The sequence below is a fragment of the Larus michahellis genome, chromosome 2 (assembly GCF_964199755.1).
Source record: "Larus michahellis chromosome 2, bLarMic1.1, whole genome shotgun sequence".
Taxonomy (NCBI): Eukaryota; Metazoa; Chordata; class Aves; order Charadriiformes; family Laridae; genus Larus; species Larus michahellis.
Genome location: NC_133897.1, coordinates 132,159,359 through 132,180,663, shown reverse-complemented (window position 1 = coordinate 132,180,663; position 21,305 = coordinate 132,159,359). Strand labels below are relative to the sequence as shown.

The window sequence follows — 21,305 nt, the reverse complement described above, 5'->3', positions numbered from 1 at the left end:
CCTACATAGCTTCAATCCATCTCCTGGATTTCCCCACCTCCACTCAGTGCATATGAATTACAGGTTGGTTCCTGCACTACAGGTGGACCTGTGGCAGCCCAGCAGCCCCTTCTACATCGTCGAAGGTACGGTCACCGACGTGCGAGTACCACAGAACACGTCCCGAAGTCTGCTGCCCTACCTCCAGCAAGCAAACATCCAGTACACGTAAGCCTCTGCTTCGCCTTCTGTTCCTCGCTCCAGAGATGTGGCCTCCAAGGCAGGTCTGCGTCTACCAGGCCAAGTGCGCTTGAAAATACATTCCACAACATAGCAATTAGACTGGCAGACAGCTAGACATTGCCAAGAAAACAACCATTTTAATGGGAGAACAGAAAATCTCCCACAGGCAGGCAGTTTTAATTAAATGTCCTCCTTTGGAGTCAAGCTGAAGTGTTTTCAATGTATATGAAATCACATCTGTTAAGAGAGGGATGGTAATTACTAATTCTACAGCCTGCTTTGCCTCTCTCTGTGTTTAACAGGAGCAAGGTTTGTTTACAAGCGTGCTGCACACGCGGAGGCAAGCCTCCTTCATGAATTATAAAGGAATGTACTAGTTCTGGTTTATAACTCTTCATTCCTTGTGCCCCAGCACAACTCACACAGAACAAATGCATGCTAAGGATCACACGTCATTTATAGCATTTCTTAAAAGCACGCAAGACAGTTTTGGAGTATACTTATCATTTCACATTTTTCAATATGATATACTAGACAAGAGTAATGATCTTGTCATTAGAGCCTTTTCAATGACATGCTGAAGCATCTGAATAATCAACTGATGAGTTATTTGAATTCTCAAACATTTGCTGAATAAAGCCCTACGTGAGGCTATTTATACTTATTTCTCAGTGAGAAAAGGATGGCACAAATCATATTTTATATACTATGTACTCTTATCAGAATTCCTTTTTTATTGTAACAATGGTCTCTTATTAATTTAGGGAATTAATTATGCAGGCCTGGTAGCCGAAGTTCAGCGTGACTTTCATGTGGGTTCAACACTGCTCCAGTTTCGTTTGTGTTTAAAAATGAGATGGGGATTTGTGTAATTGTTTGCCTACGCTTATACAAAAACTGTCCCCTAATTACTGTGCCCCGGCAGTTGTATTCACGTCTGCTGCTGTTCCTGCTCACCATAAGCACCTTTAATGGAATGACAGAAGGCCATTTTCTATGTGTTATAAGCACTCCCTGTACTCAAAGACCTTCATTTAGGTTGCGGAGCAGAGCGTGCAAGGGCAAGAACGGTGAGAGCGAAGGGTCTCCGTAGTTTACCTGAAACAACGTGCTACACATAGAAGGACCACACTACATTCATTTCCTTTTGGCACACAACTTGCGCGCGCTTAGAAGGAAGCCCGGCAGCATTTGGTCAACTCCAGACTGTTTCTTTGCTCTCCTCTCCATCTCCACGTTGCCCTTCGGACTCCTTGCCCGCTGGGTGCCAGCCATCAGAAGCAAAACCCTGCAAAGCCTCGGGTGAGCATGTGCTTGTCCTGACAAGCCTCCTGAGACCCGTAACTCCACAAAAGCCAGGAGGATTTGCCATGAGAGCGGCAGGAGCGGGGCAGCCAGGCACAGCCGTGCCCACAGCCCCGAGCTGAAGCGCAGCTCCGCAGCCAAGGGGCTGAGGGCAATGGGCAAGGTTTCAGACAGCTGCTTTTCTCATGGCTGTTTTTTACAATTTTTTTAAAAGTTATTATTATATTTTTGACACACTGTGTGCAAAGGAGTTAAATTGCTACATCCCTTTTGGAACTAGAACATCTGAGGCAAACACCATGTAAAACTTCAGCCTGACAGAGTGACGCTTGCCTAAATTACGACAATTTTCTAAAGACAGCAAGCATTAAGCAGCCTGAATAATGAACAAGGTGACCAGCCCTTGCCCGTAAGACAGGCTTATCTGTCCTAGTGTTTGACTTTATGACAAGAAGACGGTCATTAAAACAAGTCAGGCATCAGACAAACTCTTACTGCACCAAGGTTCCTTGGTTGCAACTTCTCTGGCAACAAAACCATTTAAGTTGTATTCAGACCTGAAGAACTTAAGAGCCTTTGCATTATAAGCACACGCAGTACACAGTCATTTAAAAGTAAAGAAAGATTATCGACTCTCATTTGGAGCAGACACATAAACAATCAGGGGTTGTGAAATTAAATCTATTATTGTAAAAGTGGACAAACAGAGCTTGATCCTGGTAGGTGCTTACACTAATCAGAATTCAGCAAAGCAGGCAAGTATTTTTTAGCATATTAGATGTCCTAATGACTTGAATAAAACCACTGCTTTAATCTAACTACAGACTTAAATGCTTTAAGGTACTGCTCTCAGAGTGTATAGCACTTTGCAAGTCAAGACTATAAGCCCTTAGTTTGCTTAATGAAAGCTGCTGATGTAGAACGATACAATTCCTAATTATACAATTACTTCACTAATACATTTGAAGATGGGATAACCTTTACTTTGATATCATATGTAGACAGATCTATTATCTTCGAGGCCTGTGCTGCACAGTTGAGTTAGGATCAGAGTGAAAGCAGTTTCTTTCCACCTTTTTCCAATCATTGCGGCTAATGCCTATAAAACTTTAAAAGGTTGAATGTGACAGTCGTTTTACAGGAATGATGAATTAGTGGTGTGGCGATTGCACATTGCCATGCTCTAGGAGAAGGTGGTATACAAGAACGGCTCTCGGTTTTACAGTGATGTCACTGATGTCCCAGCTCCCGCCACTGTGTGATGGAAAGGATAGATGCTCCAACTTCTTCAGTATCATTCTTTCCTGATATTGTCTACTTTATATGTTTATATTTGTATCATTATTTGGTTTTGCCATAAAATAGGAAATTTTTCAGCTTACGCTGCTGTTTCTGCATTTTGCTCTTAAAGAACCTCTCACTTTTTATGCAAGCATATTTAATTTTCACTTAGTATTGTTTTATGCCTTTTCTGAGTTATTTTAAAATAACTGGCAAACAATTATTACAGAGCAGGTAATTGTAAACACTTAAGAATTTTTCTGTTTGTTGTGTTTCAGACAGAATGATAATGCAACTAAGTTATTTCTTTTTCTTTTTCCCCTCTACAACTTGTAGATATACGTAATTTTCCATGCCAGTACAATAACTCCCGAGAAAAAGTATGTGCATGTTTTTCTAAGCCTAGAAAGTTGGTTTTTTATGGTTTTGAAATAAAGTTTTGAAGATCCATGATCACGTAGTATAACTGGATTATAAAAGAAGACAGCAAATGCTGCTCCATAAACAAATGAAAGCGGCTTCTTCTTCACATTGGCTATGTTATTTACATCATTCTGTTTCATTTGCTTAACAAGCTCATTGTGTTTTTTGAAGGCACTGTTACATTTCAAAACAGCTGGAGTATTTATTTGGCAGAATACATTCAAATAAGCCTGAAGCACTCTATTGTCAAAATATAACAGATGAAGTAACATCAGGATGGTTTAACTCCTGCTATATTTCTTCTAAATGTGATTGTTGTTCTGCTTTAGCCTCTGTGTTCTACTAGTTTTTCGATAATACTGCTATCTTTTTTTACCTAGGATTCTCATATCAGACATACAGAAAGCAATAGAAAACCAAACTGGACTGAGGTCACACAGGAATCGAAGGTCCCTCTCTGGGTATAACTACGAAACATATCACTCCCTGGAAGAAGTACGTGAAAATTCATATTGTACCTCTTATCTGCTACAAAGTTGTTTTTAATGAGACAAAGATTTCACTCTCTCTGCAAGTTATGGTTGCCTGTTCGTATTCAGAGGTATTCTAAATGTTTCTTCTTCAAAAATGGGCACCTTCTTAAAAATATGCATTTTTTTAATATTTGTATTCAAGGCTTATCTTTACACATAACTATCTTTGGCAGCTTCTGAGTTTTGTTTTTAAAATAGATCTTTTACTCTGATGGAGTAAGAGATTTCAGTGAGGGGTAGGTCTCATTGATTCATTGGGGTAAGCAAAATGAGCAAACGCGTACACATTTGCACAAGAGGCCCCAAGACTTAAAAACACTTAGATACAAATTCGTGTATGAGGGATGCTATCCTGGATGATAGCTGGGTAAATAATTTCCCTTGACTCCAGTGTGCTCAAATACACAGTTTCAGTCTGCACCAAACCCAAGTCCTTAGGCTGAGCGTGGAGGGTGCTGCACCTCGGCAAGTCCCGGTGCCTGCGAAAAAAATATTTCAGGTGTCATTGAATCGTGCACGTCAGTCTGTTCACCATTCTGTGTCCTGGCAGTCAGTCAGGGGGCCTGCTCCTTCATTCCATTTATATGTAGTGGGAACGGCAGATTAGTCCCATCTCCAGATTTTTCGATGAACAGCTAATGCGTTCCAGTAATATCCAACAATAAAATGGGAAAAAAATCCCGCGTGTCTGAAGGCTGCATCCAGCTGCTGGCAATACAGCTATGAGAGACCAATGATAGTTCAAGTGTGAAAACAAAAATGAGCAAAAAAAAAACCCAAAAAAATGACAGAAAGAAAAACTACAGGAAAATCCAAAAACATACAGAGGACTGAGAGCTGAGATTAACAAATGTGTTACAGTTGCTTCCCATGAAAGGCAAAGATTGAAGCAACAATTTAATTTCTGTGCTTGCAGATCCAGGGTTGGATGCATCATCTGAATAAAACTCATTCAGACCTTGTTCACATGTTCTCTGTTGGAAAATCCTATGAAGGGAGACCACTGTTTGTACTCAAGGTAAAGACTAAATAGTCATTAATCAGACTAAAGTCTGGAATCAGGGACAGACACGTTGTTACTTATGTTATAGGATGGAGAGCGGAGACGCAGGTTAACAGAGTTTCCTAAGGACAAGTTGCTAAGATCTAAGTATCTCTATGAATGTCATCTTTAATGGGAAAAAAAAAATCAGGAAAACTAAAAGACAAATCCTGTTTACTTGGTTTGGATATGCATGGAGATAAATTACAGGACAAGTCCAATTAGCAGGATTTGGATTTCAAGGAATTGGAAAATTTTGTGTTTCTAGATAACTTGGAAAGCAGTTATGCTGGAGAGGGACCCCAAGGGACTCCAGAGCCCCTCTCAGCATGTGCCACACATTTCCTCTTTAGCTACTGACAAAATTTCAGGGCTGTGTGCTCTCAGCTCACATTATTAGGACCACAAATTAGATGGTACAGCAAGACACACAAAAAAATTTTACTTTCAATGTACTTTCTTTTCATCTGCTGGTGCAGATTTCTGAAAATTTGATTCCTCATCAGATCAGGCTGTTCCTGTAGCATTGTGTAGCACTTGCTCCATGTGATATTTAAGGGTATTATTCTTCATAAAAGAGGAATTGACAGATCTCACTTTTCCTGTAATTTTTTTTTCCATAGATCAGCTTCATTATCTTGGCATACCTGCCTACCATTATCTTGACCATACCTTTGAAAACAATAAATTTCTGTTCCTTTTTACAAGAAAATTCAAACCTGTTGAGTGTTTCTAATATTGCATTATTTTCTCATTACTGTGTCATAAGATCTATTGATATTGCTATGAATATTCCCACTTCAAGTTAGGTAAAAGATCACGGCCCTACAAGAAAGCTGTTTGGATAGACTGTGGGATTCATGCAAGAGAATGGATTGGCCCTGCCTTTTGCCAGTGGTTCGTGAAAGAAGTAAGTGTTTAACGATTTACAGTCATGCACTTCCTTCAGTTCGATGAACATTGCATTTTTGCCGTAACCAATCTAACATATTAAAAAGAAAAATACCACTTTTTTATTATTTTTTTTATTATTATTATTATTATTATTTGTAGAACACTTAATTGCTTGATAAACGAAGCTGATAGCAGCAGCCAGACACAGCTAGGCACAGGACAAAAATATGCCAGACACGTATTGGCAGAGATATGAAGTAGGATTTTATTCCAAGATCTAAAAATGTGGAGACTGTAATTCTGGTAAAGGTCCAGGTAAATCAGTGCCAGCGTGTAGTGCTTCAGATCAGTTCAGCAATATCTTTGCTTTAAGGACTGAAATTAAGAAAGACATTTCTCTTTTGTGCAATTCCATAGGAACGGAAAACTAAAATCATAGGCAGATTTCACCTAAAATTATGGATTTCATAGTCTCTGAATACCAAGTGGTTTCCCCAGCGTTTCTTTGATCCTATTTTATTTGATTTATGCTCCCTTTATCTTTGATATCTACGGTCTAGCCTTTTTTCAAATCACTGAAATCAAAGCAATTGGAATTTTGTTTTCCACTTGTCTGGTACATCATTTTTTGTATATCAGCACTTAATCTCTTCTAATTTCAGATTCATCTCAGATGCAGGATATGTTTGCAGGATTTTGACATTTCCCCTTGACCAACAAACTTTTGTTCAAGAAGGGATGTTAGCTGCACAGTGGAGACTATTTTGCAATGCAATTTACATAAGTCAAAGGTGGCTTCAAAAAAAACCCAACAGATGTGCTTTGAGTATTTTGCATATCATTTTTTTGCTCAAAATAAGTGAGGCAAAATCTTTGTTCGCAAGGTTCTTCCTATAAACGCACAATTTTCTCACTTCTCTCCTACCCTGTCACTGTGGAATTCTACAGTGTATTAATACCTCCTCTGATTTAAAGGATCTGCCTCTTGATTTTCTGGGCTCTCTCCAGCCAGCAGAAAGATCCTGGCCTTATAAGTCACTACATAAGAGTAAACCTCTACATCATCAACACCCTAATGTGGTAGCTGAGACGATCATATAACCGTGTGTGAATTTCCCTCAGAAGGCCCTCAGCAGCATATAGGGCAAGTACAGAAATAATGAGGCCACCACAATTTGAGTGAGCATGGATAGGCTAAACCAGGTCCAGGAGCTGATCTCCAAAGTTCAGTGTGCTACGGTGGTGCGTCTTCTTATTAGGACTTCTGTTACTGTAAAGATGAACAAACTTGCAACTATATCCGAGCAGCTTTCCTACCCAGGAGAACAGGCGGCAGTAAGGGAGGCAGATGTTTGGGACAGACAGGCACTGGTGGGAAAGCCTATTGCTCAAGTACATCTTCCTTACCAAGATTTTCCCATAAAACACTACAATGTGGCAGCAAGGGAAAAATCGCAAGGTTTCTCTGTAGAGCTTATGACAGAATATAGGCTGTGTATGTGTACATGAAACCCTTCCGGTTGTTATTTGAGATCTTTGGAGAGTAGCTTGCTGGTAAGAATGTTTCGTCAACTATGTAAAAGCATTTTCCTAGATTAAAGAAAGTTTCTGCGGAGTTCCTTGAGAATACAAGAATGTACCACCTTTGTCTGGTGGTTCATTGCCTTTGTTCACAAATTACATATATTTTCTTCTTTCCTTAGAGCACTATTTCAACCCAGCATTAAAGCAAAAAGCATCAGGATAAGAATACATTATGCTCACAGACCATCATTATATTAAAAATGGCTGGGAGGGGAGGAGAGACAAGGCAATTAGATTGTTCGGTTTAGGATATTGCCTTTTTTGTTAAATGAATTATACATTTTTAGTAAGAACTCTGGGAAAACTGGAGGTCTGCCTGTGTTTCAAACTCTGCAATTCTCTTTTCTGGCAAACTCCTCCCTTAAGCACCTCTGCAGCCCGGCAGCCCACTTTCCATCCTCCCTGGTGCTTACGAGCGCTTCTGAGAAAGGGCAGTCAGCTTGGAAACAGTTTTTTCCTGGCATGTTTGTTGACTCTAAGGAATAGCACTACAAGCCCATTGATTTAAGGCAAGCAAAAGGAAATGTTGGATTTATGTGATGTTAGGTTCTTTCCTAGCAGGAACGGCATACACGCGTCCCTTTACTGTGCAGGCAGCCTGAAATATTTTATCAAGCTTTCGCTTCATCCCGTGATCTCTGTCGCTTGGTTTCTATTGAAGTATCCGTACTCCTGTGTACAACTAGGCTTTTCAAGAGATTTAGCTTAGAAAACAACCTCTAGGTGTGAATGTCACTTAACAGTCAAGCTCAAGACTGCGTGCTGCAAACTTGACCAGATATTCCCAAACAGCTTGGGAAACCTCGGTATCTTGCTTGCTTCTGTATTCAGGTAAATACAACAGTTAGAGAAAAAGAACAGATGAACTAGAGAAAAAGGGAGAAAGATATAGAAGTAGAAGTTAAAGATCAAAAAGAGAAAGAGAACGCACAGCCAAGAGTTTTGCATTATGTGATAATATAGCTGAAAGTACAAACCCAGCCTACCCACATTTTGAAAGAAACAAAAGGAGAGCGAAAACTATTGTTTGGTTTGGGAGATTGGGGGGTTTGTTTGGTTTTTTGTGTGTTTTTTTACTATAATCTACTCCAGCATGAGCTCCAGCCTTGGCTCTGTGTTCCATAGGTCTGGTGTTAATAACAACATCACTGTTTGTTTCTGTAGAAGGCGCCCCTGAATGCCTGTAGTCTCTCAGCTAAAGATAATCAGATGTTCTACCAGGGTTAGCAATACTGGTGGCCTCTGACAAACCCTACCTCATGGTCATTGAATTTCAAGTCAAGAAAGGGGACGGCCTCCACACACAGGATCAGAGCTTTAGGTACCAGCTAATGAGTCACTGAGAAGTGTCTGCACCAGTATTGTAGTAGAATAATAGCAGTCAGGTTACAGGGGAGTCCCACCCGGCTTCAAGCCTTACTCAGCTGGAAAGGGGTGGAAAAAAGGCCCTGACAGTGGAAATATATGAGAGACCTGGGGTGGAGTAGGGAAGCAAGAGGAACTATAAAAGGAAACTGAACTGATTATGTGTGGACTACTTTGAAGGCAACCTGCAAAGATAAATGAATCTAATGTAACCCTGCATTTGTGTCCACAGCAAAAGATTTGGGAAAAAAAATATTCAAAAAGGTCTGTTAGATTAGAGTTTTAAAAAGACTGCATGGGATCTAATCATACATTAAAATGTGTAAGTAAACATAACAAACTGGAAAGAAAGGGTCTCTATTATGTGTTATTACTTTGTAGAAAGCAGTCGACTTTAGAAACAAGATTTGCTTATCAGATGTAACATGTATGTATCCAAAATTAAATAGCCCTCATAGAAGTAAAAAAGCAAAACCTGTAGACGTTTTGCAAAAGTACAATTATATATGTATAAATGTTAAATAAGAATATTTACCTCCTCTTCATTGGGTGTGCAACTGGGAGAGGAGAAGCAGAGTTCAGATATCAAATTATCCAGACCTCAAATTTAGGATCTTACCATTTTTTTAAAAATCTGAAATATGGTTCACAGGCTGCTATTCAAATTAACATCAAAACTAGATTCTATTTCAGTTTTAGTGGAAGCAGATGAGGATTCCCATTACATCTGGTTTGACTTTCTTCCCTCTAATAAATGCTGCCATTCGATCCATGTCAATGATGTATAACCTTGAAATGTCATTCATACAACATTTTCAGGAAAAAACACACAAGAGATGTTACTTTAAGATGCACTATTCTTTGTTTCTGATGAGGGAATTTGTCTTCCAAGATCAGAAAATTCAAGAAATGTAATTTAAAACCTTCCAGAAGCAAGCACAGATTGTACTACTTCTTGACAAAATGTTCTAAGAATCCAATGGCACCTGTAAAGGGAAACATCCATTAGGATCAAGTGCATGCCCCTAAGGGAGTGACCTCATCTGGGCTTCAAATGAAGGTGCAAATAGCCTTACACTTCGGAAATGCAGTAACCTCCACCATCACCTTCTTCTCCCATCCTCAAAAGTGGGCTTTTTTAGGAAAAAGGAAAACTGACATATGTTGACTGGATTCAGTATATCTGCATCTCAAATGTGAACTGTGGCATGCTCTTCCATAGACTCCCTAGGCTCTTATATTTTTCAAATGTTTAAATCTTGAGGACTTTACTCAAAATAAGAGTACTATTCTTTGAATGTGTGTCAGTTTACGTTGCATTGCCCATAGCCACTTTTCTTTAATGTGAGACTGTTGTGGCTTTTTTTTTCCTGGATGAGCAGTGCTACCGTCTGCTGCTTCTGGGACAGAACCTAGCCAGTATCTAAGGTCTTTGCCAAGAAAATGTTCAGAACTACTTCTGAGCTTTCTGGATTTGATCAAGGTAACTTGATAAGTTTGGTTCGGGCATTGACCTTGCTAGACTCCCCATGAATGTTCCCTCACCCCTGTCCACCAGCCCACTGGAAAGGAGCTGTACAGTGGAGGAATCCAAACCTGCACCTCCAGATTTCCAGTGCTCAACCTGCACTACTGTATCACCCCTTAAAGATGGGCCATAATAGCTCCCTCATCTCAGAAGGGTCCCAAATCTGAAAAGAGTATCAGTATGCTCTGCATACTTTAATTTGTGAGATGCGGGGCTGAAAGTCCGAATTCTGAAATGTGGGTGTTCTATGATCCCAATTATACGAGTTCCCAGATTATTCAAGATGATGTGTTTGTACTTCAGTGTGCACCCAGGGAGCAGACAGGTAACCCCAGACGAAGAAGTTAAAGGCTGTGGGCAGATTTTTATTTTTTTTTTTAATCCTGGTATTGGTATTGATTGCTCCCGAAACCAGGCCTGAATCCCATCTTTCCACCCCATAATAATGAGCTAAGAGAGACACATAGGCTGTCCAAGATCCAAAATGGCAACACCTGCTCCCACTTTTCTGAGTTTGAGACTGATTTATGAGTCACCTTGTGGGATGCATATGGGATGCTTATTGCCAATTAGCCAGCCATTACGCTTGTGGACCAGGCCCCAGAGACCTGTCTTTACCAGGAATTTGGCAGAGTTCAAGACCTCAGATTCTTCCTCAGGAATGTTTATGAAGTGCTGGACTGTAAAGACAGGATACCTAGAATAACAGCACATACGCATAGACAGAACTGAATGAGGACAACAGTGCGATCAGACGCAGGTCCAAGCAGGGGACCCAGACAGCGTCAGTGTTAAAAAGGGTTGGCTCTTCTTCTGCGCCATGCAGGCCGTGTGGTCATAAGGCCATAAAGCTATAAGTATTCCTACTTTAAGATCTGCTGAAAGCCAGTGTAGCACTTACGCTCTTTCTGCAAAATTCCGTAGTCCTAATGGACAAAACATCTGCCATATGCTGCATCAACAGTCAGAGCAGCACTCAGTCATTCATTCCAGTGCTGAAGTCCACACTGCAGGAAAACAGCTTCACCTTCTGGATCATTTCTGGGTCTTGCTGAGCTCCATCAAAATAGGTAATCCTTTAGGAGTCAGAAACATTATTTGCCCTTGCTATCGATAACTATCAGAGCCTCAAAATACTGGCTGATTATGAAATTCAGATACCAGTTCTTCACCCACTCCAGAAACAGTCTGATCTTAGGGGTATGCAGGACAGTTATGTGAAAAAACACAGTGATGTTTCTTGAAGATTATACGCTTCACCTATCACTCATCAACAGACTTAAGTCTTTTGAACGGGTACAGATGAAATGCCATATTCCCACAATCCAGGATTTCAGACTCATCTTAATTTAAGGGATGCTCATTCCACCTGTATTTAGTTGTCTTTGAGACAATGTAGTTAGTTCATCCCCATGATAGGCTTTCCATCTCCATGTTTTTTCAGTTCTCCAAGCAGAAGTTTTTAACCATAGAGGACATATCTTTGAGCGCTGGCTCTTAGAAACCTGAAGGGCTTTTGAAATAATTTGAAATATTCCGAAGTGAATCAGAGGCATGCAAGGCCAAAACAAACACTGTACCTGTAGCTTTTTCCTTTCACCCTTTAGCTGAATACGTTCCTTTTTTCTGAGGTCAGTTCCCTTCAGCTAAAGCTCTTCAGCTGGTGTTGGTTTGACTTGAAATTTTTTGTTGCTCTTTAAACGACCGCATCTTCTTGCTCTATGAAATCTTCCTGTCTGGGTTTTTCTCCTGTTCATCAGTTTTTAGTTCACCTGTGTTTTAGGAAGGACAGAAGCTCCTAAGGGCTGTATCTTGGACCCCTACAGGCTCCTTCACAGCTGCCAGTGATGATGGCACCGTGAAGACTGAGCTTTTTTCACCTCGAAGGACCAGTCACCTGGTGACAGATGTCTCCACAAATGCTCTGCAGCTCTTTCAGTAAATGCAATACAATCATTGGAGCTTAATTTTTATTGTTTGTCAGTCTCGAGTCTCCCCAGCTGTCCTTTTAGCTGACTAACCTCAGAAAAAAATTGACTCCTCTGAGTGCTCCCTATATATCCATTATCTGGAGGAAAAATCCATCTGTTTCATCCTGCAGCATCTATATTTGAAACACTCAGCCTTACTTATCTCTAACTAACTCATTCTTCTCTGTCAGGAGCTTCTGCCTGAAATGCTATTTGTTTTTTCTCCATCAGAGAGATCACTTCTTCCAGCCTCTTCACTCAGTACTTCATTCATCAGCCTTTCAGCAGCAAGAGGCGCTGGTACAAATGCAGAATCTGTTTTATCCTCCTGATTTTTTTTCATCTTCCAAATGCTGTTCCTGCCATTTGAAGTTTCTGTGTGGTAATCACACCTATGTGTATGTAGTTTTCTGCTTCTACTCAACATCCCTCCTCCGCTCCACTGCTGGTTCGGTTCTGAAAGAGTTCAGTTGTTTCGACAGCCATCTTATATCCCACTTCGCTCCGAGTATCTGCATCTCTGTAGCGCATCCCTGCTACTGAAAACAGAGCTTACTAACGTGCACCATTTCTGCAGCGAAGGAAAATAAAGTGGCAGTGAACACTACCAACAAGAGTTTCCTGGGCTGGGCTCTCTTTTAATGGATAAAATCTAAGCCAATGCCAAAAAGATGGAGTGCAGTACCATGGTATCACCACAACGAGGCATGTGATGCATTGTTTTAAAAGCAACTCTGGCAAACCATTTTTATACTGTGGAGTATTTCTTTGTCTTTTGATCCGTGGTCGATTATCCCAGGTTCTATTCAACAGTAAGACAATTTAGAGAAGGTGCTTTCCCTTGCTGTGACATCTTCATGATGGCAAAAAAACAGTTAAAATGGTTTCCAGTTTTCCTTTTCCAAAAGGAAATAAGTACTGCATTATTTCTCTTGTGCGCTTGCAACTACTCAGATGCATCTTCCTGCATACCCATGATCTTAAGAAGGTAAAAATTACTTTCATTTTGCTTGCAGCTATTCATTTTTCACAATGTGAATACACCTTGATAAAATAAAGGTAACTTTGCAGCTGTGTTGTGCCTGTAGTAGGAATTCTTCGATGACACTTGCTCGTGTAAGTATTCATCACTAGGACATTCAAATTCTACCCTGTGAAGGCTTTTAAGCTGTTGGATATGTTCTTCTTCAAGGCATGAAGAGAATTCACATTGTTGTTCCAACATCTGTTTGCCCTAGGGAAGAAACTCTGCTTTGTATTTTAGCAGTCCACTCCTGCGTGGTGATGCTGAGTAATTAGGGCCTCAGTAAAACTACTGATATGCAGAAACACTATTGAGCATGAGAAAGGACGGTGAAAGAAAATTCTGTGTATTGGACAATTTAGTTGTTCCCAAAATGGAATTACAAGCAATAATTAGCATCTTAGTTATTTCTCTGTTTCTTAACAATTTAATTAAACAATGTATTCAAGAGAGTTCTATTGTGTTGCCCTCAATAGCTACTACCCTGGACCAACATAGCTGTAAAATTCACGAATTACATTTTTCTGTTGTAGGCATCTTGGGGGGGTCTCCACCAACTTGGTGGGCTTTAGTTTCATATAATTACTAGTAGATAAATTTGTGTTGCCCCTTTCAGAGTATTTACAGTGCTTCAGAATAACTCTGGCCTTTCTTGACTTGTTTGGGACCTATGAGTTTTTTTATGTACTACCTCTCATACTGAAACCAAGAAGCTGTGTCTTTTATTTCCACTAAGATCTGTGTAACTTTACACAACTTCTTCCCCACAAGATCCTGCATTTGCTTGGGTGGTCCCAGCTTTGCACAAGCTTCCTGGAACTGCTGTTTGCTCCTCTAACATGTCAGTCATGCCATCGTACCTCTGCCTCTTCTCTGCTTCAGCATCTTTTACATTTGCATCCTAAGTACGAGTGTAAGCAAGCCTTTGGGATCCTGCAGGCCCTTCAGGGCTCAGTGTTGGGACCATTTCTGATTAACATCTTTATTGATGATCTTGATAAGGACATAGAGTGTATCATCAGTAAGTTTGCAGATGACACCAAGTTAAGTGGGAGTGTTGATCTGCATGAGGATAGGGAGGCTCTACAGAGAGACTTGGATAGATTGGATCGATGGGCCGACGCTAACAGTATGAGCTTCAACAAGGCCAAGTGCCAGGTCCTGCACTTGGGCCACAACAACCCCATGCATCGCTACAGGCTTGGGGAAGTGTGGCTGGAGAGCTGCCTGGCAGAAAAGGACCTGGGGGTTCTAATTGACAAGTGGCTGAACATGAGCCAGCAGTGTGCCCAGGTGGCCAAGAAAGCCAATGGCATCCTGGCTTGTATTAGAAATAGTGTGACCAGGAGAAGTAGGGAGGTGATTGTCCCCCTGTACTCAGCACTGGTGAGGCCACACCTTGAGTATTGTGTCCAGTTCTGGGCACCTCAATACGAGAAATATCGAGGTGCTGGAGCGAGTGCAGAGGAGGGCAACGAAGCTGGTGAAGGGCCTGGGAATAAATCTGATGAGGAGCGATTGAAGGAGCTGGGAGTGTTTAGTTAGAGGAAGAGGAGGCTGAGGGGAGACCTCATCACTCTCTACGACTACTTGAAAGGCCATTGTAGAGAGGTTGGTGCTGGTCTCTTCTCACAGGTAATTAGTGATAGAAAAGAGGGAATGGCTTCAAGCTGCATCAGGGTAGGTTTAGGCTGGACATTAGGAAAAAATTCTTCACGGAAAGGGTGGTCAGACACTGGAATAGGCTGCCCAGGGAGGTGGTGGAGTCACCATCCCTGAATGTGTTTACGAGTCGTTTAGATGTGGTGTTAGGGGATATGGTATAGGGGAGAACTTTGTAGAGTGGGGTTGATGGTTGGATTCGTTGATCCCAAGGGTCTTTTCTAACCTAAATAATTCTATGATTCTATGATTCTTTTCAAACTCTTTTTATGGGCTCTCTTCTTAGTGTTGCAAACTAGTTGCAGCACACTGTCATCTTTCTCGGTTGTTGTTTCTGGGTTCCTCCTATGGGAAATGCTCCCAAAAAGGAAGTAAGATTTTGCTTGCTGAAAAAAAAAAAAGTCAGACACAGTTCAAGCTTCAGCCTTGAAAACTTGACCCTTTGTTTTAAGACATTTGGTTTTAGATAGTCAGTAATATCTTACCCTTAGTAACGGGCTTACCACTCCGCTTGTGATTTGAGTGCCAAAGCCGGACACTAGCAGTAAAAGAGAAAATGGAGGTAAAATGATGTACTGCTTTCAAGTACAGAGACAGAGCTAACTACTAACTTGCCAAACTGATGAAGTGGGAACGAAGGCTTGAATAGGAAATCATAGGGGCACCCTGCTAAAAAGTAAGATATACAGACAAGAGTAAAACACTGTATGTTACCATCAGAAAGGATGTTTTAACTGATATTTTAATAATGGCATGGGAGAATTAATCCTGTTTTGTTGGAAGCAGTTTTATGCGATTTCTGGTAGAACAGCAAGGGAGTCAATTCTCTGTGCTAAAATACTAACTGTTTGATTCGGTGTGATTGTTTAATTCAAAACCAGAAACAGCAAAAGCTGATTGTTACCTTAAATTTAATAATAATTAATTGTGGGACAGCAAATCATTATTAAGCTCAACTGCAATTCCAGAGTTTCTCTCAACCCTGTCTCCTTGCTTTGTCCTTCTCAGTCAATCCCCTTACTTTATAAAAAGCCCAACTGCATCCTAAATCCCTTTTAAACTCTTGCCTTTTATTGCCTTGTCAGTTTACGATATAGCTCTTTTGTTCACTTCGTCCCCGAGATTCAATTTCCTATGAACCAGATCCTCAGCCAGCCCGAGCTGGGCTCGCTCTATCAACAACCACCACTCTGCCCATCCAGATGATCGACCCCCCTCCTATTAATCATTGGTCCTTTCCCCCATCCCCCAGGCAGATTGCTCGGTGTTGGCAGGGTTCCTGTATCATCTGTTCATTCACTAATAACACTATTCAGCATTTATTGGGCCAGCCTGGCGCTCTGCGCGCTCAGCAGCAAAGCTGCTATTGATTGCATGGTGGAGAAGCAGAATCAAGCCGTATAAGGTCACATTACTCTGTATTCTGAGGGCTCTGTGCAAACTACAATGCCGTTAATTCACTGATGATTTATATTCGTCTTGCTTGTGTCATAATGAAGAGAAAATGTTTCAACACTGCCGGGGAGGGGCGGGGGGTCGGTTTACGTGATCATTGCTCAGAGGATTTGAGAGTCACGTCACAAAAGGCAAGTTGTGGGCTGTGCTCCAGCAAGGACACACCTTAGTAGCTGTAAGGCACATTGCCAAAGACCTCCCTGTTAAGGGAGGTAAGATTTATAAGCTCTGTGTTACCTGGTGGCATATATCAAACAAAATTGCCGGATAAAAACAGTATGAAGGACAAAATATTTTCAGCGGAAAGAGTGAATATGATCTCACTCACACCAGGTTACACCATCTACACTCTTGCTTTCCATGAAGAAGAAAGTTGCACCAGGTCCGTTACATTTTTAATTAAATGCTACTCTAAAAGGGTAACCAAATTGTTGAGATAAAGCATGTATGCTATAAAGAATAGAATTGAATGAATGACATATTTGGCTCTAAATCAACTTTAAGACTTAAAACTTTGAAGAGTATTACTGGGGACTGTAATGCTTTCTAAAGTCTCTCATAGTATTCTGTCCATGACAGCAGATATTAAAGTAACACAGAGTAAGTAGCTTTAAAAAATGAAAAGGTGCTTGGCATTTTGCAGTCTATATTTTGTTTCTGTTTTTAAATGGTGGTGCTTTTACTTACCAAGAAAAATATATTCTTCACAGGATTTAAAACATATTGAACATTAAAAAGTCTTAATTCAAATATTTTCATTACGTCACTTTTTGGAAATTTGGAAAGGTTCTGAAAAATTTGCAAAGCTCATCCATGCAATTTTTGAGGAGTGTATTACCTCAAATTAATTAATTATTGGAAGTTATTTTAAGGAGGTTATTTTAAAAGTGTTTTAAAGAGCTTAATCTTATAGCATTCGCAGTTTAAAATACAGTCTATAACCCTACAGTGTAACAAAATGAATAATTGCAGATGTAACTGACAGCAAAAGAATGGCATATGGAAATACAGATACAAGCAAATATGCCAATCTCATTATCACTGATATGTAAATACCCATCATGGAGAAACAACACAAGCTTAATGTGTTAATACTGTCTAAAAAGAGAAAAGCATTAAAAAGTCAAGTGGTGTGTGGTGATTTACTTCCTCCCCAACCAAATTACTTCTCCCTGAAATAAGCATGACAAAAACGTTCATTTTCCTTGGCTCATATTTTAGAGAACAACTTGGTTCTGTTTCCACTGTGAGAACAGTCTTACAGATTTAATATCCATACTTATCATATAGGCTCTTAATCCTGTGAAGGTTGAAGTGCAGAGCTAGCTTAATGCACGGAGTAGCCCTAGTTACTTCAGTATGTGTATTCTGCACGTGGAACATCTATGAAGCACAGCCCTTGTTTTCACGGTCATTACTTTTGAGTAACCATTCCTTTCTCTTTTGACAAAATTACTTTTTACTATAAATAATATATATATTATATTTACTATAAATAATATTTGTATTTACTGTAAATAATAATAGAATATAATAACTATTACCTGCATACCGATATTTTTATGCAAATGTATTTGTAGCCCTGATGTGGCTTCCTAATACAAGTACATTGAATTTCAATGCTATACCATTCCAGCTAAGACTCTTCAGGGGATTTCTGGCACGTGGGCTGGGGGACCTGTGACCTCTGCGTTGGCCAGGGACTTTTTACCATGCAGCCCACGGCTCCGCCAAGCTTCCCCTCAAAAGCCCACTGTCATCCCCTTCTCCCCTGCGACAGCCCTGCCCTCTTTCAGCATCTCGTCCCACCCTGCGGTGCTCCGCGCCGTGCTGCCTACATCTCCTGTCATTCCGCGCTGTGCCCCCTTTGCCCTCTCTCGCTCACCTTCCCCTCCTCTCGCCTGGCTGAGAACGGCGGAGAGGCTGGGAGCGGAGTGGTGCTGGGTGACTCGGTGGCTTCGCAGGGGGATGGCGCGCAGCTTTGGATCAGCAAGCAAGGCCGAAGGACCTGCACGTGCGGAGCACCACTGAGAGGGATGCTGAGGCCGGGTGACGTGAAAGCAATTCATAACAGAGCAGTGGTTAATGAATGGCTTAGAAAAAGCATTTAGAACTCTCACAAGGCCCTCAATAAAGAAAAAAAAAAATATGTTCAAACTCCTCCATGAGTAAATTTCAGGCCCAGACATGTCCAATTGTGTGGGTATTTCTTAAGGATATTCCACAAAATGCATCTGTCAGCTCCAGTGGCAGCTTCAATAATCCAAACAGCTGCATGGTTAGGAGCCCAGAAGTATTGAATTCCTGTACTTCACACTGTTCCCTGGCATTTGTCAACTAAAAAGCTTTTAGCTTAGGTTTATTTCAGAGAAAACGTTTCCCTTTGTCCCCCCAAAGACGTTACTTCTTGGATCTGGAGGGCCAGAAATACCACGGAGCAGGAGGCGGTAATCACAGCACCAGGAGGAGAGGAGCCAGCCTCTGACATCCCTTTGAACCCAGTGTCAGTGTGACGCACTTGCCACCTGCCAGGTGAAGCACTTGCGTCCTCCCCTTACAGAATCAAGACAAGCTTTGAAAGTTGCAAGTTTGATGAGAAGGAACAGTTTTTGGTACAGCACATGGAGTCCGAGCTTCCAGAAACAGCTAAAGGAGCACCTCTGGTACTAGCAAACAGAACTGCTGAGGAGCCTCTGTTTCTAAGATGTAGAACGGAAAAAAAATACTTTCCCTACCTAGACTTCCTCTACTAACATTTATCCATGAGGTTCTCCAAAAGTAGAAGGTTTTCTACATTATAAAGGAATAAGCTGCCTATATGAACGATTGTGCATATAGTAAATGACTTGGCATACAACAAAAGCTTATGTAATGTGAGCCTTAAATGCTTTAAGACATGCTCTGACCTTGCCAAATCATCACCTGGTGGAAACAACAGCGCTTCATTGTCTTACAGGAGCTACACTTGTTTCCTCAACTAAGAATCTATTCCACTTCCACCTCCTACGTCAAGAAACACTTTGTACAGATTTGCTTCTCTGTAATGCGAGTTGTATTTTCTTGGCTATTGAAAGTACCTAAGAAGCAGAGACAACAGGGTCTTTTGAACACCTTTGTCACATGGTCACATGCTGCCTTTAATGACATTTGCAGGAAGATGTCAGCCTTTCAAGCACAGCTCGAAGGATGTCAGTGGTGCTGTGAGATCAGGTCTCCGTACTGCCAGAGGCCACATGACTGTCTTAGCCTGTCACAATACTTAATCGGGAAATTATTTTTATTATGGAAATTACCTTCTTTGGCTTTTCTGCTTTAGGCTCTTCAGACATACCAGACTGATCCTGCCATGAGAAAGATGCTGACTCAGCTGTATTTCTACATCATGCCTGTATTTAATGTGGATGGATATCATTTTAGCTGGACAAATGTAAGTAGTATTAGTAGAAGTACTCAAAAAAATGTTCAACAGGAAAGATCGAATGGTTGCTGCATCATTCAAAGGTGACTTTCTGTATAATCTGATCCATCACTTTGTGGCATGCAAAATGGAAGCAAATTACTCCGTTTAAAATATAATACTGAATATGTTGACCGGAGTTGGTTTGTTATGTGTACAAATGGATTTTTGCCAAACTGTAGTAATATTGCTATTTAACTATTTTATAACTTATGTTAGGATCGATTTTGGAGAAAAACAAGATCAAAGAACACACGGTTTCGGTGTCATGGTGTTGATGCTAATCGCAACTGGAAAGTGAAATGGTGTGGTAAGTCTGGAGATACTTTGGTCCACTAGTTCAGATTACCCTGTATTTAATTACCCAACAGAGTAAGTAGGTTAGATCACATCCGTTGTGTTCTCTTTTCCGTAGTTGAAGTTGAAGGTACTTTCCCATAAAGCCACAAGCCAGGGCTCGAATCTTCCTTCTAGCTTCTAAAAAAATAAAAGTCCTGAACTTTGGAAAGACACATCTCATCACAAGTAAAAAGTTTTCATGGCAAGGGTGTCAAAAGCAAAAAAACGCAAATACAGCTATTCTGTATTTCTGCAAGCATGTAAATAATTTGAAGCACAGTAATGAGCCTGGCCCATCACATTTCCAAATCTACCTGACTACAACTTTAGGAAACATTCAAACTTCATTTTATTTAATTCATCATTTCTCTGAAATGGATTTAGCTTTGGAAATGCCAGACTTGCTGTCTTTGCCTCACAGAGAATTGTCTGAGAATATTTTAAGACCGTTATTATTAGTGATTTAATAAAGAAAGAAGGTGCTTCTAAATGCATAGAGATCCAATTTTAAACTCCCAGCACTTCTGTAAATACTTTCATAAAAATTGACCTCAATTTTGCATAGAGAATGCGGCAGTAATGAAAATACTAGCAGAGTTGGAACGCGTCCACTGAAGAAGAAATGGTATTTTATTAAATCTTACAGCAAGACAGTGCAACTCGCACAGGAGTAAGCAGCCGTACAAGTTCTGGTGCAGCAGACATAGCACTTTGTTGTGAAATACAGCAATATAGACCTGGTTCTTCTGCTGACCTGCTCTCCCTTCTTGGGCAACGTCCTTCACCTCTCTGTGCAGCTGTTTTCTCCTCCAGCATTTATCCACCTTCCTTATTTACATTATGAACTTGTAAAGACAGAAATTGTGTTTGCACAGCACTGGCGCAACCGCCCTCCCTTCAGCCCGTCCCTCTTCCACTGGAAGTCTCTAGATGTTTCCACAATACTCCAGTCACTTGCAGCAGGAGCAAGCACTGTACAGCCTGGCTTGCAGCGATTGGATTCTTTTAGTGGATTTTTGAGAACTGTAAGGATAAAAGCGAGTGTGAATAATCTGCCTGGGGAGATTACAAATGAGGTGAGAGTGAACAGAAACAGGCATTCAATACAGTATGGACTTGTGAAATATGCTTCCAATTTTTTTCGACTCTACTCGCAGTAAGGAGAGGACTGACACAGAAGCAGTTACAGAAAGCCTATGTTAGCTGAGAATCCCTCCACCA

At 40.8% G+C, this 21,305-nt stretch overlaps 1 protein-coding gene across 3 annotated transcripts in view; it reads left to right on the top strand.

Moving 5' to 3' along the window:
• The window catches only part of CPA6 (carboxypeptidase A6), a 359,247-nt gene that overhangs the window by 326,102 nt on the left and 11,840 nt on the right, over positions 1–21,305 (top strand). For 2 of the 3 annotated variants that reach the window (XM_074577233.1, XM_074577232.1), the window contains 6 exons: positions 83–207; positions 3,612–3,726; positions 4,681–4,782; positions 5,612–5,716; positions 19,605–19,715; positions 19,965–20,055. In XM_074577233.1, the coding sequence (XP_074433334.1) occupies positions 83–207; positions 3,612–3,726; positions 4,681–4,782; positions 5,612–5,716; positions 19,605–19,715; positions 19,965–20,055 (649 nt within the window). The remainder of the gene's footprint in view (positions 1–82; positions 208–3,611; positions 3,727–4,680; positions 4,783–5,611; positions 5,717–19,604; positions 19,716–19,964; positions 20,056–21,305) is intronic. The other variant, XM_074577234.1, reaches the window with a different exon arrangement.